Below are 27,588 nucleotides of genomic sequence, written 5' to 3' on the forward strand. Positions count from 1 at the left end.
CGGGAGCCGGAATGCCTGTGATGGGCGTGGGGCCCCATGAGTTAGACCTAGGGGGCGTCCCTTGTCTGTTAACTGCCCTTGTGCAGGAGTTAGTGCTTGTCAGACCCCCGGCTCCCACCCTGGTTGTATCGGACCCTCTCCAATGTGTCCAGCATTACGGACATGCAGTGTCTCTGGCGGACTAGAGGCAGCAGGGAGGACCTGTCTGGGGCGGCCTGTCTGGCATCTGGCCACTAGGTGGCAGCACGTTCACGGACTGGCAGAATACTAAGGCTGGAAGAGACCTCAGGAGTCATCCAGTACAGTCAACTGCCCAAGGCAGGACCAACCCAACTCAATCATCCCAGACAGGGCTTTGTCAAGCCGGGACTTAAACATCTCTAGGGATGGGGATTCCACCCCCTCCCTCGGGAACCCAGCCCAGCGCTTCCCCACCCGCCTAGGGAAATAATTTTTTCCTCATAGTATCATAGAATCAGATTACTAGGACTGGAAGGGACCTCGAGAGGTCATCGAGTCCAGTCCCCTGCCCTCATGGCAGGACCTAATACTGCCTAGACCATCCCTGAGAGACGTTTAAACACTGGAATAAATTGCCCAGGGAGGTTGTGGAATCTCTATCCCTGGAGATATTTAAGAGTAGGTTAGATAACCACCCTGACAGTTAGGAACTTTTTCCTAATGTCCAACCTAAACCTCCCTTGCTGCAGTTTAAGCCCATTGCTTCTTGTCCTGTCCTCAAAGGCCAAGATGAACACGTTTTTTCCCTCCTCCTTTTAGATATCTGAAAACTGCTCTCATGTCCCTCCTCAATCTTCTGTTTTCCAAACTAAACAAACCCAATTCCTTCAGCCTTCCTTCATAGGTCACATTCTCTAGACCGTTAATCATTCTTGTTGCTCTTCTCTGGACCCTCCCTAATTTCTCCAAATCCTTCTTGAAATGTGGTGCCCAGAACTGGACACAATACTCCAACTGGGGCCTCACCAGCGCAGAGTAGAGCGGAAGAATGACTCCTCGTGTCTTGCTCACAACACACCTGTTAATGCATATCCTCATATCCAGTCTAGACCTCCCCCACTGTAACTTGAGGCCATTGCTCTTTGTTCTGCCATCCGGTCGTTACTGAGAACAGCCTCTCTCCAGCCTTTTTGGAACCTCCCTTCAGGGAGTTGCAGGCTGCTCTCAAATCCCCCCTCACTCGTCACTTCTGCAGACTGAACCAGCCCAAATCCCTCAGTCTCTCCTCATAGGTCATGTGCTCCAGCCCCTGAATCATTTTGGTCACTCTCCACTGGACTCTCTCCAATGCGTCCACGTCCTTTCTGTAATGGGGGCCCAGAACGGGACACAACACTCCAGATATGGCCTCATTAGTGTCGAATAAAGGGGAATAATCACTTCTCTAGATCTGCTGGCAATGCTCCTCCTAATGCCCCTAATATGCCTTTCGCCTTCTTGGCTACAAGGGCGCCCTGTTGATTCATGTCCAGCTTCTCATCCACTGTAACCCCCAGGTCCTTTTCTGCAGAACTGCTACTTAGCCAGTCGGTGCCCAGCCTGTAACAATTCTTGGGATTCTTCTGTCCCAAAGGCAGGACTCTGCCCTTGTCCTTGTTAAACCTCATTAGATTTCTTTTGGCCCAGTCCTCTAATCTGTCCAGTCACTTTGGACCCTATCCCTGCCCTCCAGCGTATCTACCTCTCCCCCTAGCTTAGTGTCATCCATAAAGGTGGAATCCATCCCCTCATACAGGTCATTAACAAAGATGTTCAGTAAAGCACATTGTCACCATCTCACTGGATGGGGACTGGACCAGCCTTGGACCATCATGTGTCTTGGGTGGATTTCCGCTCTAGGGTACCTTCTGTCCTGTGCCAAGCGCTTCACCCGGCCCCACCATGCCCTGCCCCCAAATCACACCCAGTCCCAGTGCCCCCACCCCCACACGCCCTCCTGTCTTGAGGGTGCTCCACTCTAGCTGAAGCTATCACAGCTCACAAGACATATACTTTTAGTTCAGGGCTACTCAATACGTGGCCTGTATGTTTGTGGCCCGCGGTGCCATTTGGGTTTACACGGGGCTCAACATGCTGCCCACGGCTGGGATCTTTTGAACACGGCCCCCACTGGGAACACGCTCCACAGTGTTGAGGCGTCTCCCAGGTGGGGTGAGCACTGAAAGATGCAAGCGGACGGATTGGCTAGAACAGGGTGTCAGGGTTTCTAGCCCCCTGGGAGGAGGTGCCGGGAGCACCAGGGCATTGTGGGAAGTGCTTTGTATTCATGCACACCAGTGTGAAAAAAGCTATTTGCATATAGTTGCATATATATTTGCATGTCTGTGCAACCACACTTATGTTGAAACCCTCGGCATGTGCTGTATCGTTGTGGCCCTCGGGTCTTCCAAAGTTGAATAGCCCTGTGTGAGTCTCTAATGTCCCGTTGGGTGATGACTGATGTGTGAAGCACTTCCGGAACTTTTTTCCCCGCCATAAGGTCTTAAAACCTCTCGCTTGCTTTCAACCCTCACTGGGAGACGGAGGATGATTCTGGGAGACTCCAGGCCAATCCTGGAGGGTTGGTAACCCCAGCTGTGACCTTTGGCCCCACTCCCCTCCCGGAACTTTAGGTAGAACCCAGGAGTCCTAGATCCAAGCATCCCATCCCCTACTCCAACCACTAGACCCTCCTGGAACTCTATTCCAAACAAGAAACCCTTTACTTTAGTGACAAGGGCTTCTAATGTGCTCGTCACCCCTTTGAGAGACCCTGCTGCTACCACAAACTAACCAGCCCTAAAAGAATTCCCTCCTTATTGAGAAGGTCTTTTTTTTTTTGTAAACAAAGACAGCAGATCTGTTCCAGATCTCTACTGCCTGTGGCCCTGTCTCAGCCCCCTGTTCCGACACAATTCCCAGCCCAGAGTTCTGCAGGCCCCGATATTTTATTTGGAACTTTCAATAAAAGGCAGCGTTAAGGACAGAAGCGGGGGAAGAAGGCCTTTGTGATTGTTCTCAGAGACCAAATGGAAGACCAAATGAAGACCCGATGTCTGCCGTGGGGTGCCCCTGACGTCACTCCTGAGTGCAGAAAAGCCTGTCTGTGGTCATTATGTTGAATGCATTTAATACAGAGAAATCAGTGAAGGATTCGTTTCATCCTTCTTTGGCTTCCATCCATCCGCATGAATGCATTGGTTCACAGAAGCGTAGTGTTTGAAGGGGGAAAGACCACATGAGCCTAGATCGTCTCTGGCATATCAGAACAAGCAGGGTTCAGTAGGGATCATGTCCATGGGAGGGCGGAGTCCTTTGGGTCCATTTTGCCCCTGTGGATGATGAGAAGAGGTTCGGGCTGACCCCAGCTGCAGTTCCCAGCTCTAGGCAAAGGCACAGCTCCTAGGTGGCCTGGGATTCCATCTCCATGCTGGATTTGCTCTTCGTGTTGGCCGTGGTGCTGACAGCATCCTCGGTAAAGGCACTTTCGAAGGCAGAAAAGAGGGACCGGCGCAGCTTCTCCTTGAAGTCCTGTCCCATGAAGACATAGAGGATGGGGTTGAGGCAGCTGTTGATGAAGGCCAGGCTGGAGGTCAAGGGGAGGCCAATGATGAGAGCAGTGTCCATGCTGGGGGTCCGGTGTAACTCCAGGAAAGAGAAGATGTGGTAGGGCAACCAGCAGATGAAGAAAGCCACGATCACGGCGGCAATGACCTTGAAGGGCTTACTAGACTGGGTCATGTGGCCCCGCCTTAGCCTGATCAAGATGGTGCTGTAGCAGCACACAATGACGGCAAAGGGGATGAGGAAACCCAAGACAAAGCGGCTGATGGTCATGGCCCGATGGTTCATGTTGATAATTCTGTGGATCTCCTCCTTGGTAGCCCCTTTCGAGGCTGTGTTGAAATTATTGTAGCAGTTGATGATGTCCTTGTTATTCGGGGAGGGATCTGTGTGGCGGAAGTGGAGATTTGGAGAACACAAGACCAAGGCCAGGACCCACACAGCCGCGGCTACCAATAAAGCCAGGCGAGGCGTGCGGTGGTTCTGGGCCCACACTGGAAGCATGACGGAGATGCAACGGTCTATGCTGATGACCATGAGAAGGTAGACACTAGCGTAGAGGTTGAGGAAGGCCACGGCTGTGTTGATCTTGCACAGGGCCAGCCCGAAGGGCCAGTGGAAGCCCATGGCAGTGTAGGCCACGCTGAGGGGGAGGAAAAAGGTGAAGATGAAATCAGCCACGGCCAAATTGAGGAACCAGATGGTGTTGACAGTTCTCTTCATCCGGAAGCCGGTGATGAAGATGACCAGCCCGTTGCCCGTCACTCCGAGCACGAAGGCGATGGAGTAGATCACCATGGAGAGCACATGCATGTTCTTGAGCAGCGCTTTCTGCTGGGCATCATCTTCATAGATTTCCCCATATTCATCATAATAGGTCGGGGGAGAGACGCTCAAGAGAGTTGTGGGGAGGGAGGTGCCCTTTGCAGCCATGAGAGTGTCTTCTGTTCTCTCCGTCGGACCTTTCTCCACCTGGAACACACTAGCACAACCCCTCCATTAGTCATCTCCCCGGGCAGCCTCCCAACCAGCCGGTGCCTGGGCGGGAACACCAGTCTTCACAAAGACTCCTGTGGCCTGTTGCCCACATTGACACTCAGCGAGACACTTGAACTAAGATGATAGAGGGAGGGGCTCAAGAGACGCTCCTGGTGCCTACATAGTAAATTAACTTACTGTTTTCCCAGTCATTGGATTAGGTCAACGTCTCCCAACTGAGGGACGGTGATAAATTGGAGAGGACTCAGAGAATCATTATGGGAATTATTCAGATATTGGAACTCCTGCCTTGTGGGAGATTCTAGGAAATCCAGCTCTCTGGCATAACAAAGAGCAGTTGAGGGATGATTTGATCCCAGTGCACAGGTAGCTATGTGGAGAACAAATGTTTGATCTTGGGTTCTTTGGTCCAGCAAACAAAGTCTAGCAAGGCCCAAAGTGAAACAAGATAAATAACAGGCAAATGTGTAATGCTGTGGGAATTCACCATGGGAATAACTTCCTAACAGCTCAACTGGATTCATAGAATCATAGAATCATAGAATAATAGGACTGGAAGGGACCTCGAGAGGTCATCGAGTCCAGCCCCCCGCCCTCAAGGCAGGACCAAGCTCCATCTACACCATCCCTGACAGATGTCTATCTAACCTGTTCTTAAATATCTCCAGAGAGGGAGATTCCACCACCTCCCTTGGCAATTTATTCCAATATTTGACCACCCTGACAGTTAGGAATTTCCATCACTGGCAGGTTCAAAATCAAGATGGGAGGAGTTTCTCAAAGATGTGCATTTCATCCAACGGGAATTAGTGGGCGAGGTTTTATGACTAGCCTGCCTTCCAATAATGGGCTTTTCCGGTTGCTAGTGATTCTGAACTCCCCTGGGGACAAAATGGTTTCAGGTGGAACCACTGAAGAGCCAAAATTCCATTAATATGCATGTAAGATTCTGACCATAGTCTTTGTTAAAAGTCTCTCACGTATGCCCAAACTGGACAGCCCTAGTCTGTGGCCTGGGACCTAACAATAGACAATACTTGTCTAAGGAAAAGTTGGGACAGGTGGGAGACAACTTTGTGGCTGCCGCTTTTGCGGAAAAACTTGCCAGCTGTCTACACTGGCCGCTTGAATTTGCGCAAGAACACTGACGATCTCATGTAAGATTGTCAGTGTTCTTGGGCAAATACTATGCTGCTCCCATTCTGGAAAAAGCCCTCTTGCGCAAATGTATGTGCGCAAGAGGGTCAGTGTAGACAGCTAAAAAGTGTATTGCGCAAAAAAGCCCCGCTGTCGAAAATAGCTATCGGGGCTTTCTTGCACAAAACCACATCTAGATTTGCGCAAAAGCATCCGTGCCAATCTAAACGCTCTTTTCTGCAAATGCTTTTAACGGAAAAACTTTTCCGTTAAAAGCATTTGGGGAAAATCATGCCAGTCTTGACGTAGCCTGTTTGTATAACTAAACATAAAACAAGCTGAGACAGCACAACCCAGGTGGAGAACAGTAACTGGGAGACTTATCGTGAGTTACGGGCACATAACTCACCAAGAGGGACCTCAGAGTTTACTCCATGATAGGAAGAGATCACAAGTACATACTCCCTGAATGCCAACCAGAGTTCAGGGTGAGGGCTAGCATGGCAGCATAAGTTATGGCATCCGTCCCTCCAGATGCCAACCCGAGCTCAAGGGGACACTGCTGGGTACTATTTACCATTCTCTTTGCTTTAAGACCCTCTAGGAATGTACCTGCGGGCAAACCTGTCTGAGAGGTGCCACCATCATTTCCATGGGCCTGAAATCAATTTATACTTCCAAGAGGAAAAGTTTGAGGGATGACAGCTGTGTAATAGCAAACCTGTGAACCTGAGCCATGGGCGGAGCAATGATGTAACCCTTTAGACAATTGGCTTATTGTGCTCACTATGCCTTGCTGCTAGAACTTACCCAGCGGCTCGGGAACTCCCACCCCGTCGCTTCTCTCCTCCCATCAGCACCCTGTATAATCTATCGTAATCCATTGCTTGGCAGTGTCTCATTGAGCCTAACAAGCGAAGTGACACTCCACCAGCAACGTGTAACAAAAGGCCTTGTGCTTGGATCTACACGGTGTCAAACTTCTGTTCCTTCAACCACAATGGAAGCTTTTCACAATTTTAAGCGACTGAAAAAGTCAGGAAAAATCAGTTTGGGGAACCGTTTCCTTCAATCCAAAAGGAACCATCTTGTTTGCATCTTGAGCAATTTTAATCGGTTTGAGTAGCTGAAAACTTGATCTACCCAAATGAGAAGTCATTTAAAATCGACACATTTTGTTTCCAAACATGTCCAAAGGAAAACTTTCAATCTGGGGAGGAAATTTGTTTTTTGGCAGAGTGTGTGGAGGAACGGGGGGGGGGGGGGGGGGACGAGATTCTGATGAGAACAATTTGGTGAAACTGGCCAAGATTTGAGAAATGTTTTAATGTCACCAAATTTTCATTTTTCACTGAACCGTACCCCCCCCCCATTTGATCACCACATTTCATATCATACTACTCAAAACCTGTCAGATGTCTGCGGGGGGAAGGATGGAAACACCAGCCATTAACAAATTCAGATGCAAGATCAAAATGCGGGTCGCCTGTGCTTGATTGTGTGTTGCACCACACTCAGTGGATTGTTTATGACTATTTCAGTGGGGATATGGGGGAACATTATAACACTCAGGCCTGGATTGACAAGCAGCCATCCTTCTACAAAGGCATTTCACCAGCCAGTCGCAGACAGAGAGCGCGGAATTGACCTTCATCTGCAAATCTGACAGTTTCCCTCGGCTTGATCAAAGACGTGAACTGGATGTCGCATTACACAGCCAGCCTGCCCTGCCTTTCACATTACACTTTTACCTCAAAAGCTAACTAGGGGACATTTCCAGCCCACTCAATTAACGTAATTAGCCTACAACTGACAGGTACATTTCCCCTTCTTTTTCTGTGGTAAATTCTAGGTTCCTGTTACCACTCTCCAGCTCTTCTGAGGAAGTGGGTTTTGCTGATGAAATTGCATAATTCTAGGTGTATTTGTGTTAGTCTCCAAGGTGCCCCAGGACTGCTCGTTGTTTTTACAGTTCCAGACTGACAGGGTGACCCCTCTGAGCCTTTTTATTTCAATGGGGTTTCAATGATTGTTCAGCAAAGACCCTCCCATGGGTCGGGAGCAGGCCGGGGGGCTTGGCCGCCTGGGTTCTGTTACTGGTTCTGGGAGGGGCGGGGGAAGGTGGGGAGGGCAGGGGGCCAGGACTCCTGGGTTCTGGGAGGGGAGCGGGGCCCAGGGCTTTACGCCAGGGAGGGCCCTGGGACCCAGTGGCGGGTACAGCCCGGCAGGCCAAACCCATGAATCTGGCACGTTCCTGCAGAGAGGCAGCATCGCCGTGGGAACGGATCTTCCCACGATAAGCCCACGACCCCGCCCCCAAAGGGCTGGCTGTGGGGAGAGCTGGGGCTGCCCCGGGGGCTCTTGCAGGGCCGAGGCCTGGAGCTCACCGACAGGCTGAGAGGTGCCCGGAGATGTCCCAAGCCCTGCGATGTCCAACCGGGGCAGTTGTTGCACAAGGGAGGAGCACGAACAGACTTAACGTCCCAGAGCCACTTCCCCTCCCTGCCACGGCTGGGGGCTCCGGTTACGCTGGTTGTGAGGGGGCGGGTCCCCCCTCCAGACCTGAGAATCCCACCCCAGAGTCGGGAAGAGAACCCAGCAGTCCTCGCTCCCGCCCCTCCCACGCCCTAAGCCCACTTCCCTGCCAGAAATTGGGAGAAAACCTGGGAATCTTGGCTCCAATCACCCTGCACTAACCACTAGACCCCGCTCTCCTGCCAGAGATGGAGAGAGGACCCAGCAGTCCCGTCCCACCCCAGTGCCAGTGTCAGGGCTACATACATTCATTCTTTTCTCCCTGCCTCCCACAACAGGGACAGAACCCAGGAGTCCTGGCTCCCCTCTTCCCCCCTTCTTCAATCCACTGGACTGAACCCAGAGAAAACCCACAATGCCTAGCTCCAGCCCCCCACCCAGAGCTGGGATAGAACCCAGGAGTCCTGCCCCCACCCCCTCTCTAACCCTCTAGGATCCTGCACCTCCCCTGGGTCAGGGATGGAGCCCGGGCGTCCTGGTCCCCCTCTCATACCTCTGGATGGCCCTGATGTTTGGGGGGGGCTCCTTCTCCGTCGGGGGGGGCTACCTGGCTGAGTCTCTCCCTGCAGCCAGCCCCGCCTGCTCGTCCGGGTCGGTGGTGCTCAGCGCTGTGGGAGGCTGGGATGGTGCCACCACAAAGACATGAGAGGAAGTGACCAAGAGGGGAAGAACACCGAGCCTCCGGCCGGACAGAGAGCCGCAGAAAAATGACGTAACCCTGACACCCACCCTAGGGTGGGACAGAGCAGCTGGGTCCTCTCTCCATCTCTGGCAGGGGAGTGGGGTCTAGTGGTCAGAGCAGTGGGAGGAGCTGGCGCCTGGACTCCTGGGTTCTTTGTCCAGTCTGGGAGGGGAGTGAGGCTTACAGCGGGGTAGGTGTGGGCAGACAGGACTCCTGACCCAGTTCTGCGGGGGAGTGGGGTCTAGTGGTTAGGGTAGGAGGCCACTGTGTTAATTTATAACAAAGGTGCCCCAAAGCCGTGGCTCCCCTCTCCCCCGCTTCTTCAATCCACTGGACTGAACCCAGAGAAAACCCAGAATTCCTAGCTCCAGCCCCCCACCCAGAGCTAGGATAGAACCCAGGAGTCCTGCCCCCACCCCCGCTCTAACCCCCTAGGATCCTGCACCTCCCCTGGGTCAGGGATGAAATCTGGTCCCCCTCTCGCACCTCTGGTTGGCCCCGATGCTTGGGGGGATCCTTCTCCGTCAGTGGAGCTGCCTGGCCGAGTCTCTCCCTGCAGCCAGCCCTGCCTGCTCCTCCGGGTCAGTGACGCTCAGAGCTCTGGGCCACGGGAGGCTGGGATGGCACCACGAGCAAAATGTGACATGAATTGCCTAAGAGGGGAAGAACAGCGAGTCCCCACTCAGAGAGAATGACGTAACCCTGACACCCTCCTTGGGGTGGGACAGGGCTGCTGGGTCCTCTCTCCATCGCTGGCAAGGGAGTGGAGTCTAGCGGTTAGAATAGAGAAGGGCTGGTGCCTGGACTCCTGGGTTCTCTTCCCAAGCATGGGAGGGGAGTGGGGTCTAGTGGTTGGAGGGGCTGCAGACACGACGCCTGGGTTCCTTGTCCAGTTCTGGGAGGGGAGTGAGGTCTAGTGGTCAGAGTGGTGGGAGGGGCTGGCACCTGGACTCCTGGGTTCTTTGTCCAGTTCTGGGAGGGGAGTGAGGCTTACAGCAGGGGCGGGTGTGGGAAGACAGGACTCCTGTCCCAGGTCTGCGCGGGAGTGGGGTGTAGTGGTTAGGGTAGGAGGTCACTGTGTTAATTTATAACAAAGGTGCCCCAAAGCGGGACCATGCACCCGAAACGCTCCAGTGCAGAGCAGTGTTGAAGAAGATCCAAGGGGGATCCCAGAGCCTGCTCGCGAGCCCAGCCAACGCCCTGTTGCTAGCACCCCCGGAGGGAGGAGGCAGACGAGTGAATGGTCTTTGCAGGGCAAAGTTCGGAGTCAGGCCTTGGGTTGCCCCATCCATCCTACCCTCCGTGCTCTTGGGGCAGAGAGGCCTGGACGGGAGCCGCGGCCCTTTTCGCAGCTACCAGAGATCACCCTGAGCCGGCCCGCGCTGCTGCTCCAAGTCCGAGGCTGTTTTCTAGGAGACCCAACAGGGCAAACCCGGAGCCGAAGGGCGAGGAAGCGGCGGTCGGGCGAGAAAACGCTGCTTCCGTCTCCTGCCGCGACGCTCGCCCGTCGCCTCGCTGCTGGAAACCCCCCAGGTCCCATGAGCCACCTGAGGCCTGGCAAATTCAGAGCAGCCTCGGGTGGTTCCGGGCGTTGCTTTCGGCCACCCCCCAGCTCTGACGGGCCTCAGGGCTGCAAAATGCCCGGTCTGGCTGTACAAGCCCGGGGGCAGGCGGGGAGGGGCAGGAGGAACCAGGCCGGTGGAAGGAAAAGCCCCACAAAGGGGTGGGACGGAGCCGGAGCCGCTAGAGGGGGCGTTGTCAGGCCAACCCCGCATCACGCGGCCGTCGGGGGACCCAGAACCCAACATGCCGACTGTGCTTGGTGGCTCTCTGGTCCCACCGGCTCCCGGCTCATAGACTCCTGGCTGAGGAGGGGTTGGCAGAGGACTTGGGAGTTGGCTCCAAGCTGTGATTTCCCTGGGGTTCCCCTGCCCCAGCTCACCAGCCACCCTGCCCTGGGGTTCCCATGGCCCCTGTGCCCACTGCAGTCAGCTGTGCGAGGGGGTCGTGAATTCACAGGTGAGAGATGTTGGCAGGCCCAGCTCTTACAACAGTGCTGGGAGCCAGGACTCCTGCATCCTATCACCCAGTGCTGGGACAGGAGCGGGGTCTAGTGGTTAGAGCAAGGTAGGGGTTTGAGCTTGGGCTCTACCCCCAGCCCTGGAAGGGTTGTGGGGTGCACAGCTCAGCGCAGAGAAGGGTGCAAAGGGCTGGGGACTTGCTGTAGAGAAGAGAAGCTGACCCAGCTCGGGAGTTTTGTGGCTCCTGGGCAGATCACCAGGAACTTCGGCTGCTTCTGCCTGTTGCAACAGCCCGTTTCCCGTTCCAGCGCAGGGTAGGTTGTCCCCACCACTTCCTGAGCTGCTCCTCCCCCTTCTACGTGCCCAGCACTACGGGCTCTCCAGTGGTGTCGGGCTTGGACGCCCCTTGGAGCCACTTGCTGGACGAGTGTCTGGGGCATAACCAGGGCCAGAGCTGGAGAGGGTCATGGACCATCCAGGCCCACCCTGCCCTCAGTCCCAGCTCAGCTCCTTCCCTGCTCCGCCCACTAGGCTTGTTGGCCACAGAGCCAGGTCAGGAGCTTGCCTTTCTCCGCCCATCAGACAGGCTGGCCATGGAGCTGGGTCAATCTGGCCTTGGCTCTTGCAGGGGAGCTGGACTGGCAAGCTGCTCCCCCCCCCCCCATTTCCCCAGGACCACTGGCCAGAGCATTTATAACCCCCAGGGGGCTGTCGTGGGGAGAGGAGGCTCCTAGCTCCGCCCTCCTGTCAGTGCCCGTCCACCCTGAATCAGGACCCCACCAAGTATCCCAGCCTGCCTGTGCCACGGGCATGGACCCCTTGCTGCAGCTGGGATCAGCCCCAGGGACCCCAATGGAGCTACGGCCCATTGACCCAGCTGGGATCTGCCCCATTGATTCCAGTGGAGCTACGGCCCATTGACCACTGACCAATTCGCTGGTTCATTGCCCCATATTCTGTTCTCAAATTCAAACTGATTCCCATGCAAGCGCCGTAAGGAAAGTTTTGCACAGAAGAGACTTTTGCTCCATCTGTTTTGGTCGTCCAGCGTCTAGGGAGCTTGCTGGTCTGTATAGGGGAGGGGGAGAGAGCGCGGCTGGCCTTAGGGTGCCTGCAGACAGACAGACAGACAGACAGACTGGACTCTGCTCCCTGGTTCCCATCAGTCTCTTAACTGCAGCCGTTAGGAGGGAGTTACTCGCCTGTTTCCGGGGTCTTCGCCACACGGCAACGGTTTGTGCACAAGGTTGTGGTGCTGTGAGGAAACCACTGTTGCTTGTCCACGCTCGCTCCTGGTGTGGGCACAGAGCAGCCACGTGGGCAGGGAGAGCCGTGCACTGGGGGTAGCTCCCCCCACCGGGGCAACAGGCCGCAGGGGGCTTAGGGCCGGGTTTTCCAGGCCCCCTGGGGCAACTCCAGCATCAGGGGATGCCTGTCTGTGGATCCCATCTTTCTGTGGGCATCCTGTTAGATTGCCAGCAGCTTTCCCGTGGTGTGTATGATAGGCAGTGAGTGTGACAGCCAGTGTGTGTGACAGGGCATGTGTGTGAAAGGTAGTGTGTGTGATAGGATGTGTTTGTGTCACAGGGTGTGTGTGTGATAGGTAGTGTGTGAGACAGAGTGCGTATGTGACAGGCAGTGCGTGTGAAAGGCAGTGTGTGTGATGGAATGTGTGTGTGTTACAGGCAGTGAGTATGACAGGGCGCATGTGTGAAGAGCAGTGTGTGTGACAGGCTGTGTGTGTGACAGGCAGTGAGTGTGACAGGCAGTGTGTGAGACAGAGCGCTTGTGTGACAGGCAGTGAGTGTGATAGGCAGTGTGAGACAGAGGTCTTGTGTGACAGGCAGTGTGTGTGAAAGGTAGTGAGTGTGACAGGCAGTGTGTGAGAGAGTGCATGTGAGACAGAGCACTTGTGTGACAGGCAGTGAGTGTGACAGACATTGTGTGAGACAGAGCGCTTGTGTGACAGGCAGTGTGTGTGATAGGCAGTGAGTGTGACAAACATTGTGTGAGACAGAGCGCTTGTGTGACAGGCAGTGAGTGTGACAGGCAGTGAGTGTGACAGACATTGTGTGAGACAGAGCGCTTGTGTGACAGGCAGTGTGTGTGACAGGCAGTGAGTGTGACAGACATTGTGTGAGACAGAGCGCTTGTGTGACAGGCAGTGTGTGTGACAGGCAGTGAGTGTGACAGACATTGTGTGAGACAGAGCGCTTGTGTGACAGGCAGTGGGCAGTGTGTGTGACAGGCAGTGAGTGTGACAGACATTGTGTGAGACAGAGCGCTTGTGTGACAGGCAGTGTGTGTGACAGGCAGTGTGTGTGACAGACATTGTGTGAGACAGAGCGCTTGTGTGACAGGCAGTGTGTGTGATAGGCAGTGAGTGTGACAGACATTGTGTGAGACAGAGCGCTTGTGTGACAGGCAGTGGGCAGTGTGTGTGACAGGCAGTGAGTGTGACAGACATTGTGTGAGACAGAGCGCTTGTGTGACAGGCAGTGTGTGTGATAGGCAGTGAGTGTGACAGACATTGTGTGAGACAGAGCGCTTGTGTGACAGGCAGTGTGTGTGACAGGCAGTGAGTGTGACAGACATTGTGTGAGACAGAGCGCTTGTGTGACAGGTAGTGCGTGTGACAGACTTTGAGTGACACCTCAGCCCCTGCCGCGCTGTTCCCCCTGCCAGGGACGACTGGCAGGCGGCTGCCCCCACGGAGCTACCCGCTCGGCCGTCAGCCCCTCCGCTGCTTTGCTGCCTCTGGCCGCCCATGCCGGGCAGCTGGACTAGGCCGGACTTGGGTCTGAGGAGAGGCCACAGATGGGGGCTGGTGGGCTCTGGCCAGGCGTGGAGGCTGGGGCTCGGGGCTGGGGGCTGCAGACCCCGGGTGCAGAGCCCTGGGCCTGGACCTAGGCACCAGGGACCAGAGTCCTGGGTGCAGGACCGAGAGTGGGGCCCCTGTGTGGAGCCTGGGTGCAGGGCCAGGGAGCAGGGCTGGCGCAGGCTCCCTGCACCCCTAGTTCCCACGCCACTGGCTGGGGATGGAGACTCCACCGGCCTTGGGAAATTTCTCCCAGTTCCCTGGCTGCCCAACGCCCGTGCTCCAGGCCACGTCCGGTGTCCGGCTCAGCCCATTTCCCCCTTGCCAGTCGGGACAATCCCCATGCGCCGAGACGTGCTGCAAGTCAACCCCCAGAGGTAAGGGCGGGGGCTAGTTTTAGGGCTAGGAGGGTGGTCCGGGCGTCCCTAGGAGATGTGGGGCCTGGGTCACCCCCCCAGACCCTGCCCCTCCTCTTCCCGCCCCTGCCCCTCCCCACTCAAACCCTTCCTCAAACCCCGCCCCATAACTGCGCCTGCCTGTCTCTTCCCACCCCCAAGCCCCGCCCCTGCTCCACACACCCCCTCTTCCCACCCCACCCCTACTCCACCCTTTCCTCAAGCCCCGCCCCCTATCCGCATCTGCCAGTCTGTTCCCACCCCTTCCTCAAGCCCCGCCCCCTATCCGCATCTGCCAGTCTGTTCCCACCCCTTCCTCAAGCCCCGCCCCCTATCCGCATCTGCCAGTCTGTTCCCACCCCTTCCTCAAGCCCCGCCCCCTATCCGCATCTGCCAGTCTGTTCCCACCCCTTCCCCAAGCCCCACCCCCATCCGCATCTGCCAGTCTGTTCCCACCCCTTCCTCAAGCCCCGCCCCCTATCCGCATCTGCCAGTCTGTTCCCACCCCTTCCCCAAGCCCCACCCCATCCACACCTGCCTGTCTCTTCCCATCCCTGCTCAGACACCTCTCGGCTGTCTTGGGGGGGCACCCTGGGGCTGGCTCACTCTGCCTTCCCACCCCTGTTGGTGAGTGCGCAGGGTGGAAGGGGACCCCTGCTGCTGGCACTAGCCCCCCCGGTCATGCCCCAGGCCAGCATGGGGCCCCCAAGCGCAAGGCCCAGGGTGGCTGCCCCGAACCGTCCCATGACTCTGAGGGAGAGTTGGGGTGGGCCCACGCTTAGGGGGAGGGGCGGTATCATTTTGCTGCGTGTTTGCACGGCGCTGGGTCAGGGCGGGGGGGTGCGTACCAGGTAACGCCTGGTAAGGTCAGAGCCAGGAGTAGCGGTTAGAGTCACAGGTTGGCTTTAGGGGAAGAGGGTTTCAGGGAGGCCCGGGGTGATGCTGAAGGTCAGGGTTAGGGCATGAGGGCCGGGGGAGGGGGATTATGGGAGATCTGGGGCACGAATTTCATCCACACACACACGTCACATGAACTCGAAACCCCACTTGGATTATGCAAAGAGCAAAGTGTCTGAGAATTAACACCAGACCCACTGAAACACCCCAGGGCCCTCCTGTCGGGCGCAGCACAGACCCCGCCTAAGACCCGGGCCCCGTCGCACCCGCTGCCCCGCCCTGAGGTGAGGACACCCATGCAGGCCACAGGATGGGGAGGGACTCACCACCAAATTACAGCCACGCTCTGCAGCCACTGACAAGTGCCGGCCGTGGGAAGGGAGGGGGAGGCAGAGAGCCAGGACTCCTGAGTTTTCTCCCTGGCTCTGGGAGGGGAGTGGGGGCTAGCGGTTAGAGCAAGGGGGGCTGGGAGCCAGGATTCCTGGGTTCTATCTCCATACCCTAACCCAGCCACTTCCCCTCCTGGGGCCAGCCAGGAAGGGTAAAGCTGCCCCGTCCCGTTCCCTGCCCCGCCAGCCAGGAGTCGGCACCCTCAGGGTCTGTCTACACTACAAAGTTAATTCAAAATAACAGCCGTTATTTCGAATTAACTTTAATAGCATCTACACAGGCAAACCGCTATTTCGAAAATTTGAAATAGTAGAGCCCTTATTTCGAATTTGGTAAACCTCATTCTATGAGGAGTAACACTACATTTGAAATAGCTATTTCGAATGAAGTGCTGTGTAGACACTTAATTCGAATTAGGGGGCCTCCAGCCCTTCCCAGGGAGCCCTGGTGGCCACTCTGGGCACAACCAGGAAACCTTCCTCTCCTCTCCCCCAGCCCCAGAGCCATTAAAGGGGTAGACCCTGGCCACAGTGCCTGTGCCAGCTCCAAGCCTGCCAGCCCAGAGCCAGCAGTGGCCACCAGGGCCCCTGACCCTGTGGCCCCAAAACATGAGCCAGCAAGCCCCTGGCAGCCAGCCCTCCACCGCTCCCCAGGAACAGTCTGCCAGCTCCCAGGAGCCTGACAGGGGCTGGAGAAGGCGGGCCCTGAGATTCCCCTCCCCCTTCTTCCCCTTGCTTCCCCCTTCCAGCTCCCTTCTCCCAGGTTTCCCCCTCCCCTCTTCCACCCTCTCTCTTCCCCTTTCCCACCTCCTTTTCCCAATCTCCCCAGAGGTTCATCTCTGCCCCCCTGTCACGTTGCTGAATTGGAGGGAAGCAGCCAGATCGCTGCTGCACCCCTAGGTGGGGGTGTTGGCCCCAGAAATTGGTGTGGGGGGAGCCATGTGGGGTATTGAATGGGAGATTATTGTTTGTTGATCTTATGTACGCTATTTATGTGAGTGTATAACGTCTATGTGTGTGTAGGTAGGAATCTGTAATCTGTGTGGAAGCTGAATATTTCTGTGAATGTGGTTAAGCATGGCTATGGACAGGCTGAGTAGCGAAGCCCTGTGGAACAATGGCCCTTGATGGCCCAAAGACACACCTAAAGCAGGAGGGCGGAGACCCAAGAGCTGCCAGCAGAGAGAGGCTGAGGACCAGGTGATCGGCTGAGACCAGAAGAGGCCAGGAAGGAGGTATAAAGAGGCCATGCGGTCAATGCCATTTTGTTCTCAGCTCAGCACTTCATCCCAGAGGCAGCACTGCAGGGATTGAAGAGCCCGGCAGACCTGTGAACCCATCCTGATCGTAGGATGTGCAATAAGATCTTTTAAACCAGCAGCTGCAACATCTCTGCTAGAGCCTGCATCGAGGACTGGGAGATTCGGTGCATGTAACGTACTGTACTTTAATAACCTTACTCTCAGGCTTTTCTTTCTTGTAATAATAAACCTTTAGATATAGATTCTAAAGGATTGGCCCAGCGTGATTTGTGGGTAAGGTCCAGAGGGTAAATTGACCAGGGATCTGTGGCTGGTTTCTTGGAACCGGACAGGACTTGTTCGGGGTAGGTGGGATTGGGTGCTAGGACCCCCCACCTGTGTATAGGCCCGGGGCCATCTGGGGCATGGATATTGCTGGGGCATTGGAGGGGTTTTGCTCGTGAGGCTTCAGGCAGGCAGCTGAAGCGCTCTGTGGGACTGGTTTGTGGCCTGTGTGGAGAGGTCACCAGTCGGGGGCTGTAAGTAGCCCCGGATTCGAGCAGTTCGCCCTGAGCGGACGCCCTCAGCTGTGCCCAGACACGGCCCGGTCCGTCACACCCCCGCCCGGTTTTGTTCAATAAACCCAGTTTCTATTTTTTGAACATACGTGTCTTTTATTTGACATCAAGAAGGGGGGCTAGGGAGGGGTAAGTGGAAGGACATGAGGGAGGAATGGGGCGCTAGCCCCCGGTGAGGAGGACTGGGGGGGGCTCTGAGGGCTCTGAGGGGTAGACGCTCTCCCGCAGGGCCTCCTGGATCCTGACAGCCCCCCAATGGGCCCCCCAGATGGCAGCCTGCGGCAAGTGCAGCTGAGCTGATGGCAATGACCCCATGAGATGCACCGGCGTGCCCAGGGGCAGCTCTGGCTCTATGTGGCCGAGTGCTGTGGTGTCCCGAGTGTGGGCACTCAGGGCACTCCAAGACAGGACTGCTTTGCTGTCCCTCATTGAGGTAGACAAGCAAGCGGCGAACCTTGAGAACTGTCTGTCCGGGGTGGGGGTAGGGTCCCTTTAAGCTCAGTTAGCCTCAGGCAGCAGCTCCACACACTAGGGCTGTGTCTACACTGGCAAGTTTTTCCGGAAAATCAGCCGCTTTTCTGGAAAAACTTGCCAGCTGTCTACACTTGCCGCTTGAATTTTCGGAAATACACTGATGATCTACTGTAAAATCATCAGTGCTTTTCCGGAAATACTATGCTGCTCCCATTCGGGCAAAAGTCTTTTTCCGAAAGACTTTTGCGCAAAAGGGCCAGTGTAGACATCACAGCAGTGTTTTCCGCAAAAAAGCCCCGATTGCGAAAATGGCGATCGGGGCTTTTATGCAGAAAAGCGCGTCTAGATTGGCCACGGATGCTTTTCCGCAAAAAGTGCTTTTCTGGAAAAGTGTCCTGCCAATCTAGACACGCTTTTCCGAAAATGCTTTTAATGGAAAACTTTTCCGTTAAAAGGATTTCCGGAAAATCATGCCAGTGTAGACGTAGCCAAGGTCCTAACCTGATGCCCTGCCAGCACTGGTTCTGGCCAGCCTTAACTTCAGTTCAGGGTCCACTCAGTGTGAGCACGCTATTTTGAAATAGCAAAATGCTATTTCAAAATAGTTTTTGTGTATAGATGCGTTATTTCGAATTAGCTTAATTTGAATGAACTATTTCGAATTAAGTTAATTCGAAATAGCACTGTAGTGTAGACATACCCTTAAGGTATGTCTACACTAGCCCCCTAGTTCGAACTAGGCTGGCTAATGTAGTCATTAGAACTTGCAAATGAAGCCCGGGATTTAAATATCCCGGGCTTCATTTGCATGTTCCCGGGCGGGCACCATTTTTAAACCCCCTTAGTTCGAACTGACTGCCCACGGATACACGCGGCACTCAGAAGTTAATCCGAATTAAATCCTGTTACACCTCATTGCAGTTAAATACGGATTTAAAAATGGCGCTCACCTGGGAACATGCAAATGAAGCCCGGGATATTTAAATCCCGGGCTTCATTTGCAAGTTTGAATGCCTACATTAACCACCCTAGTTCGAAGTAGGGGGCTAGTGTAGACATCCCCTTAGAGAGGAATGGCCCTGTGGCCCTTTGCCCCTGAGCCAGCCGGCCCCCTCTCCAGCAGGTGCCACTGGGTCTCGGCGCTGGCCTTGCCCTTGCCAACGGGGGGAGGGGGCTGGCCGGAGACCTCGCTGAAGGCGCTCTCGAAGGCCGACAGCACCGAGCTCCGGAGCTTCTCCCGGAAATCCCGGCCCACGAAGACATAGAGGAGGGGGTTGAGGCAGCTGTTGAGATAGGCCAGGCCGGAGGCCAGCGGGATCCCCACTGCCAGCAGCGACTGGAACGGGGGCGCCGTTGCCGGGCCTGACACCTCCAGGAAGGAGAAGACGTGGTAGGGGAGCCAGCAAAGGAAGAATGCCGCCACCACGGCCACCATGATCTTGTAGGGTCTGCCGGAGCGGGTCAGCCGGTTCCGCCTCAGCTTGGCCCCAATGCCCACGTAGCAGGCGAGGATGATGGCGAACGGCACCAGGAAGCCCGCTAGAAAGCGGGTCAGCACCATGGCCCGGTGCCGGCGCTCCCTCAGCCCAGCCGGCTCCTCCTGCTGGAAGCCATGGGACAGGGCGTAGTTGTTGTAGCAGTGGGTGGTGTTCTCCTGAAAGGGGGAGCTCCTAGTGTCCCGGAAAACCATATACGGGCCGCTGAGAGCCAGGGCCGCCAGCCACGCAGCCCCGGCCAACAGGGAGGCCAGCCGGGGCGAGCGGTGGTTCTGGGCCCAGACGGGCCAGGCCACGGTGACGCAGCGGTCGGCGCTGATGAGGGTGAGGAGGAAGACGCTGGCGAACATGTTGAGGAAGGCCACGGCCGTGTTGATCTTGCACAGGGCCCGCCCAAAGGGCCAGTGGAAGCCCAGGGCAACGTAGGCCACGCTGAGGGGGAGGAAGAAGGTGAAGATGAAGTCGGCCACGGCCAGGTTGAGGTACCAGATGGCGTTGACGGTTCTCCTCATCCGGAAGCCGGTGATGAAGATGACCAGCCCGTTGCCCGTCACCCCCAGCAGGAAGGCGATGGAGTAGATCACCATGGAGACCACGTGCACGGCACCGTGCAGCCAGGAGCCGGCCTCCAAGCCGCCCTCGTCCTCGTAGTCGCCGTCGTAGTCGTAGGGGGAGGAGGCGTTGTCAGCCATGCTGAGGGAGGCGCTGCGGGAAAGAAGCCCTGAGGAGAAAGCCCCATGCCCCATTCCCCGTCCCCTGAGCCCGCCACTCCCCACCAGGGGGCAGCATGGGAGCCAGCACCCCCTAGAGGGGACAGGCCCCTGCCCCATTCCCCACTCACCCTGCCCCTCTAAGTCAACCAGGATGTGGGGGTGCAGGAGTCAAGGCAGGAGTTAGAGGGCTCTGGGCAAGAGCCGGGAGGGGGTGCAGGAGTGAAAGCACAGGGTGTGGGGATTCAGGGTGGGGGAGACGGAGCAGGGGTGGGAGGGTTCAGGGCAGGGCTGGGAGGGGGTACAAGAGAGACAGCAGGGGGTGTGGGGCTCAGGGCAGACAGAGCAGGGGTGGGAGGGCTCAGGGCGGGGGTGGGGGGACATGGAGCAGAGGTGGCAGGGGGTGCAGGAGGGAGAGCAGGGGTGGGAGGAGACGGAGCAAGGGTGGGAGAGTTCAGGGTAGGGGGAGACGGAGCAGGGGTGGGAGGGCTCAGGGCGGTGGGTGGGGGGAGACGGAGCAGGGGTGGGAGGGCTCAGGGCGGGGGTGGGGGGAGACAGAGCAGGGGTGGGAGGGCTCAGGGCGGGGGGTGGGGGAGACGGAACAGGGGTGGGAGGGCTCAGGGCGGGGATGGGGGGAGACGGAGCAGGGGTAGGAGGGCTCAGGGCGGGGGTGGGGGAGACGGAACAGGGGTGGGAGGGCTCAGGGCGGGGATGGGGGGAGACGGAGCAGGGGTGGGAGGGCTCAGGGCGGGGGTGGGGGAGACGGAACAGGGGTGGGAGGGCTCAGGGCGGGGTTGGCGGAGACGGAGCAGGGGTGGGAGGGCTCAGGGCGGGGGTGGGGGAGACGGAACAGGGGTGGGAGGGCTCAGGGTGGGGGTGGGGGAGACGGAGCAGGGGTGGAAGGGCTCAGGGCAGGGGGGGAGACGGAGCAGGGGTGGGGGGGCAGGAGGGAGAGCCAAGCCCGCTGGGCGACCACCTCCTAGCGGCCCTCTGCCAGCCCCAGCCATGGTGCCAAGTCCCCGCGGTGACTGGCTGGATGAGGAGAATCCTGAGGTCGCGCAGCTTCCCCCGGAGCCAGGATGTGGGCGGCTGGGCCGGGAACACCGTGGCCATGTGGGACGGGCCCCACCAACCCTCCCCCCCCCGCTCAGGCTCTCCCCTGCTCAGTGCAGTGGGAGACACCCCCTCCCCCCCAGATGCCCGGCTCCTGCCGACTGCCAGGGCTTCCCCTGAGCCCCCATCTCCTCTGTGCGCCTGCGGGCCAGGGCCAGGAGTCCCGGGTTCTCGGCCCAGCTGGGGAGGAGAGTGGGGTCTAAAGGGGTTGGGAGCTAGGACGCCTGGGCTCTCTCCTTAGCTCTGGGAGAGGAGTGGGGGCTAGTGGTTAGAGCAGGGTGTGTGGGAGCCAGGCCTTGTATCTGCCCATCCCCATGCACCCCTCTGTGCTGCACCAAATAACAGACGGGCAGGAGCAGCGATGAGCTAGGATGGGGGGGGGGGGTGTCTGGGACAGATGCACAGTGAGTGTGGGGAATGGGGGTGTGGGGACAGGATGCATCTGGGAATAGATAGTGAGCAGGAGGGATGACGGGGTTCCTACAGAGGAGGGTGTGGGGAGATGGAGAGATACGTGGGTGTCGGGGGACAGCTAGGATGAATGGGGGGATGGATAGATAGGGACAGGCAGTGACTGGGGGACAGAGAAGGGATGTGGGGGGCAGATAAATCCAGGGGGTGTCAGGGGACAGACAGAGAGGGGTCTGGGGGATATATCAGGGAACAGAGAGGAAGTAGAGGAGGATAGATAGAGGGGCCTGGGGGCATAGATCCAGGCAATGTCAGGGGACAGAGAGGGGTCGGGGGATAGATCCAGAGGACATGGGGGGACAGATTGTGGGGGGATAGATCGGGGGGGGAGTTGGGGATGGAAAGGGGTCTAGGAGGATCCATGCCAGGGTGCGAGGACAAATAGGGAAGGGGATGGGATCCAACCCGGGACGCGGGGATGGAGGGGGAGGGGGGACATGCCGGGGTTCAGGGACAGACAGGGAGAGGGAGGGGGACAGCCCGGCGGGTCTCTTACCTTGTCTCTGAGTCTCCTCGGCCGGCTCAGCGCGTCTCTGCCGGTGCCCCGAGGCTGCAAAGAGCCTGGTGCTTCTGGGAGGTGCCAGAAAGGGGGAGGCTGGTGCTGGGAGCAGCCCTGCCCCCCACCCCACTCTCTGTCCTGGCACCCGGCTGCCCTGGGAGTGAGGGGCTGTGTTTTGGGGAGTTATGGGGTGTTGTTGGGGGAGTTATGGGGTGTTGTTGGAGGGCTGTGTTTGGGGAGTTATGGGGTGTTGTTGGGGGAGTTATGGGGTGTTGTTGGGGGGCTGTGTGTGGGGAGTTATGGGGTGTTGTTGGGGGGCTGTGTTTGGGGAGTTATGGGGTGTTGTTGGGGGGCTGTTGTTGGGGGGCTGTGTTTGGGGAGTTATGGGGTGTTGTTGGGGGGCTGTGTTTGGGGAGTTATGGGGTGTTGTTGGGGGGCTGTTGTTGGGGGGCTGTGTTTGGGGAGTTATGGGGTGTTGTTGGGGGGCTGTGTTTGGGGAGTTATGGGGTGTTGTTGGGGGGCTGTTGTTGGGGGCTGTGTTTGGGGAGTTATGGGGTGTTGTTGGGGGGCTGTGTTTGGGGAGTTATGGGGTGTTGTTGGGGGGCTGTGTTTGGGGGAGGTGCTCATGTCTGTGTCCATCAGTCTGTCAGTCACCCCCCCAGCCTGCAGGTTCCCACAGGGACAATTCGATCCAGACTCTGACTCACCTGCCCCCCCCCCCCACTGCGGGGGGTTGGATAGCTCCCCACAAAGTGACTCAGGCCTTCCCAAACCACGGCTATGGCAATACCCCCTCGCCCGCCACACTGAGTGCCCCTCACTCCAGACCCACAGTTCTGCCGGTGCCCCTCGCTCCCGACCCGCAGCCCCTGCCCACCCCCCCCCCCAGCCCTGTGCCCTTAACCTGGTGGTGGCGCAATCTAATAGCTGCTGCCCTCAGACCACATCCTGGCCCCAAGGGGCGATGGGGACTGGCCCAGCCCTGCCTCTGCCCGTGGAAACACAAACAGTCGCTAGCAAAGCCCCAAGCCAGGACAACAACCCAGCTAGACACCAATAGCGAGGTAGCCGTGTTGGGCTGATCTCAGTCCAACGAAACAAGCAGTCACGTAGCACTTTAAAGACTAACCAGATGGTTTATTAGGTGATGAGCTTTTGCATCTGAGGAAGTGGGTCTGGCCCACGGAAGCTCATCACCTAATAAACCATCTTGTTAGTTTGTAAAGTGCTACATGGCTGCTTTTTTTGGTCAGCTAGAAACCAGTGAGTCAGGGCAGTTCCCAGCTGCCCGGTGGCAGGGAAACGCGGGAGCCTCTGGCCGGCCGGACGCAGGGGAGGGGTTCCCAGCGGGGCCAGACCTGCGGGAGGGGACGTCCCCTCCAGGTGCAGCCCCGGGGCAACACTGCTGGGACCCTGTGACCGGATCCTGGGCCCACAGTTCCAGGAGGACGTTGGTCAGGTGGGGAGGCCGGGAGAAGAGCGAGAGGAAGATGAAAAGGTCAGAAACCTGCCTCGGAGCCAGACACTCCAGCCCTCCGGCTCCATCGCACCCTGGTTCCCAAACTGTTTTCATCCGCCAGGACCAGAGCTTGGTGAGGGGAGAGTGGCGCCCGTCTGCCTGGCCCAAACAACTAACGGGGCTCCCATGGGGCAGGGGAAGGCCTAACGCAGCCCAGCCTGGCGTGAGACACATTCAGGCAGGAGATAAGGTGACCCCAAGGGGGGATGAATCGGGGGGCAGCAGCCTCATGCACTTGGGGGAGTCTCGGCCCCTCCCCTTGCCCAGCATTTTTTTAAGCAATATGGTTCAGTTAATGGGGGGAAAGAAACATCCGGGGGGGGGGTCAGATCATGAATTTGGGGGGCAGTTTGATTTGTCGGCTGGATTCGAGACAGGAAAAATTGTTGGAAGTATCCAAAGTAGAGAGAGAGAGGGAGAGAGAGAGAGAGAGAGAGAGAGAGAGAGAGAGCGTGTCCCTGTGCCACCTGCTGGAGGGGACGGGCTCTATTGTCGGTGTCGCTCCACCGCCCTCTGGTGGACAGGATGAGCCCTTCTGTGTGTGTCACTATCCAACCCGCTAGTCACATGTGGCTGTTTGGCCAGGTGAGTGTGGCTACTTCGCCATAGGGGTCCTTCCGAGCAGGTTGGACACTAGGGCTCTATTGTGTGTCTGTGTGTTCGTGACTTCCTGTGTGTTGCTATGTCCAGGGTGTATCTGTCACTATATATAGTATAGTAATAGAAATGTAGCCGTGTTAGTCTGGTGTAGCTGAAGCAAAATGCAGGACTATGTAGCACTTTAGAAACCATCTTGTTAGTGTTTAAAGTGCTACATAGTCTTATATATAGTATGTGTGTGTCAGTCCTGTGTGTGTGTCTGTGTTATTATAAACTCTCTGTGTGAGTTTTGCTATACAGTGTGTGTGTGTGTGTGTATGTGTTGCTTACACTGTGTGTGTTGTTCTACAGTGTGTGTATCTGTGTCGCTATACAGTGTGTGTGTGGTGCCTGTTATACACTGTGTGTGTCTGTATTGTTATAAACTGTGTGTGTGGCTATACAGTGTGTATGCCTGTATTGTTATACACTGTGTGTGTATTTGTGTATGTGTTGCTATACACTGAGTGCTGTTATACAGTGTGTATGCCTGTCCCTGCTCTCTGTGTGTGTGTGTCAGTGGGTCTCTACAGCCCCATGGCTCCCCTGCCCAGCTATCAGAGCCCGTAGGACCCTAGCCTCCAGCAGGCTCCAGGCTGAGCTGTGTGTGTCCCCCAGGCAGGGGCGGATATAGGGCAGGGCGAGCGGGGCGGCCGCCCCGGGACCTGTGCTTCAAGAAGCCCCGCGCATGCGCCGTGGCAAAGGGGGGGCCCCGCGAAATTGTGCTGCCCTGGGCCCCGCAAAATCCTCATCGGCCCCTGCCCCCAGGCCCAGCGACAGCCGCTGTCCAGCCCCAGGGGACACGGGCCAGAGCAGTGGCTGTAGCAGGAAGAGGATGTGGCTGCCCCTGACCCTAGCACAGTCTGGGACCAGGGGGAGGGAGCCCCGGAGGCTGCCTGTAGCAGACACAGCGCCAAGGCCATGGCCCAGTCAGCACATGGACACACCGCAGCCTCTGCCCCCTTCCTCTGCGCTGACCCCAGCCCCGCTGGGAGCATGCCACCCGCTCCCCTGCCGGGCCGGGGCGAGAACCCAGGAGTCCTGGGTCTCTGCCAGCCCCCCCGATGGACGCCAGCCCACACCGCACGCGGCTGGGACAGCGTGCGCAGAGTGCAATGCACAATGTCTCCAGCAGGTGGCGCCTAAACCGTTCCAGCGCCTGCAGGATCTATCCTAGACTTTGAGAGGGGAGCAGGGTCTAGTGGTCAGAGCAGGGGGACTGGGATCCAGAACTCCTAGGTTCTCTCCAAGGCTTTGAGAGGGGAGTGGGGTCCAATGGTTTGTGGGGTGGGGGGGAGCTGGACCCAGGCTCCTATGTTCTCTGCCCATTTTGGGGAAGAAGGGGGAGGTCTAATAGTTAGGGGGAGCCAGGACTCGTGGGTTCTATCCCAGGCTCTGGGAGGGGAGCCGGGACTAGTGGTCACAGAGCGGGGGGCTGACCCATCCCTGCGGCTCCTGCTCTGTGTCAGCGGCGGGCGGGCGGCCCCTGGGGACGGGTGTTGCAGGGCGGAGGTTCCCAGGCAGCCGGAGAGGAAATGTCAGTTCCTTGAGCCACGGGCTGATTAGCGCCGAGGCAGGGACTGTTTGGCTGATGGTACCCTGCTGCCATGGCAACGCGGCCCGCCTCTGACTGCTAGTCTCTGCTCCTCCCAGCACCCAGGAGCGAACCCGGGAGCCCGGGCTCCACCCCGCAGCCCCTCAGACACTGCGCCAGCCCCTGGCTTCCCCTATTGCCCAATGGCCAGGCTGGCCTGAGTCAGCCCCTTCTGTGGAGCACTTGCCGGGAAAGCCCTGCCACTGCGCCAGACAGGCTGCCCTGGCTGGAGATGCTGGTGGGGAGGTCGCTGCGGGGCCCCGAACCAACCTGCAGCCCCCCAGGCTTCACTACTCCTTGAAGAGGCGCCATCGCCCCCTTTGTGTCCAGGGGCAGGGAGTTCCACAGGGCAACCCACTGAGCGCTCAGGGGCTGGCCCAATGGATCTGGCTGCCACTGCTAATGCCTGGGCGGGGAGTCCCACAGGTTAACCCGGGGCAGGGAGTCCCACAGGTTAACTCCCTGATGCCCCGTGGCAGGGGGTCCCCCCTGTTCCTGGCGTGTCCCTGGAAGGCCATGCTCACTAAGCATCCCATGGCTTCAGGGCACTGATTCCCAGGCTGGGGTGGGGCAGGCACATGATGTCAAAGCTGATGGGGACAGCAAAGCTAAGCTGCCGACTCAGGGATCCTGGAACCGGCAGCAGACGGGACCGTGGGCGGGGAGCTAGTGGGGCGGGGGAGGGGTTGTGTTATGGGGGGGTGGGGCAGTCAAGGGGAGGAGGGTCGCGGGGGGGCAGGCAGGGGCTGAGAAGTGCGCTTACTGGGGCAGGGGGCTGCGGGGATTGGAGGGCAGAGGAGGGTCTGGGGGCAGAGGTTAGGGAGAGGCTGGAGTTGGGGTGGGGGGACAAGGCAGGGGGCTGGGAGGGAGCGGGTGGCAACTGGGGGTCTCAGGACAGAGATCCAGCCCCTAGGCCGGCAGGGCTCCCGACCGGGGCCATCGGGTGCTGCAGCCGCAGGTGCCCAGCCGGGTCACACGGGCATGTTCTGGGGCACAGCCCCTGGGAGAGGCAGAGCCGAGGGCAGGACACCTGGGACCCTCCCATTCCCGTGCCCCACGGAAAGGGGGCAGGCGGGTCCAGCTGTCCTGGGCAGGGCCGGAGCCGGGGTAGAGAGATTCCTGGCTGGGAGGCGGGTGAGCCCGGCTGGCACCTGAGTCCCAGCTCGGGGGGGGGACGGTCCCTGCAGGAACCGGGGCTGAGACCCAGCAAACTCCAGGCGCACATGGGGCCCCTGGACCCGCCGCTCCAGAGCCAACTTGCCCCCTTCCCACGGCGCATGCCCAGGCCTGTGTCCCGCTCCCCGCACGTGGGGGAGGGGGAGCAATCCAGCGGTTTTCCCCAGGAACTGAGCCCAGCCCCAAACCGCGCCAGGAATGCCAAGAGCCTGATCCACAGGCCACACCTGGACCACTTCCTGCCCCAAAGCGCCCCCCCCCCCCGCCAGCTCCCGCTCCCTTCCCCCTCCCCTCCCACGGGGATGGCTCACACAACCCAGCCCCCCTCCTCTCACCTCCTTCCCGCATCTGGCCTCTCGAAAACTTCCCCATGGAGAGTCAGGAGGCACAGCAGGCTGGGGGTGGGGGCTGAAGGGGAGAGGGATGGGGGCAAATCAACACAGTGGAGTGGCCAGATCTGTGGGGCAGGTGCTGGCACAGGCTGGGGGCAGAGAGGGGGATCTGTGGGGCGGGGGCTGGCACAGGCTGGGGGCAGAGAGGGGGATCTATGGGGTGGGGGCTGGCACAGGCTGGGGGCAGAGAGGGGGATCTATGGGGTGGGGGCTGGCACAGGCTGGGGGCAGAGAGGGGGATCTGTGGGG

At 58.1% G+C, this 27,588-nt stretch overlaps 2 protein-coding genes across 4 annotated transcripts; both read right to left on the minus strand.

Annotated features, from left to right (window-relative positions):
• Nucleotides 1-2,037: 2,037 nt before the first annotated feature.
• On the minus strand, nt 2,038-9,550 carry LOC102462344 (chemerin-like receptor 1). Of its 3 annotated transcripts, none has more exons than XM_075907589.2 (2): nt 9,404-9,550; nt 2,038-4,536 (listed from the first exon to the last, which is right to left on the minus strand). In XM_075907589.2, exon 2 carries the CDS (start codon nt 4,495-4,497, stop codon nt 3,403-3,405), a length of 1,095 nt encoding a protein of 364 aa, XP_075763704.2. In that variant the 5' UTR covers nt 4,498-4,536; nt 9,404-9,550; the 3' UTR covers nt 2,038-3,402. The 3 variants fall into 3 exon arrangements, with proteins under 3 accessions (XP_075763704.2, XP_075763703.2, XP_006118640.3); XM_075907588.2 differs by having other exon boundaries at nt 2,039-4,546; XM_006118578.5 differs by lacking the exon at nt 9,404-9,550 and adding an exon at nt 8,729-9,324 and having other exon boundaries at nt 2,039-4,546.
• A 9,243-nt stretch (nt 9,551-18,793) lies between these two features.
• LOC102448041 (chemerin-like receptor 1) lies at nt 18,794-22,212 on the minus strand. The gene is made up of 2 exons (XM_075908231.2): nt 22,017-22,212; nt 18,794-19,931 (listed from the first exon to the last, which is right to left on the minus strand). Exon 2 carries the CDS (start codon nt 19,916-19,918, stop codon nt 18,794-18,796), a length of 1,125 nt encoding a protein of 374 aa, XP_075764346.2. The 5' UTR covers nt 19,919-19,931; nt 22,017-22,212.
• Between the last annotated feature and the right edge of the window lie 5,376 nt (nt 22,213-27,588).

Source organism: Pelodiscus sinensis, chromosome 22, assembly GCF_052426305.1.
Source record: "Pelodiscus sinensis isolate ZL-2025 chromosome 22, ASM5242630v1, whole genome shotgun sequence".
Lineage (NCBI taxonomy): Eukaryota > Metazoa > Chordata > Testudines > Trionychidae > Pelodiscus > Pelodiscus sinensis.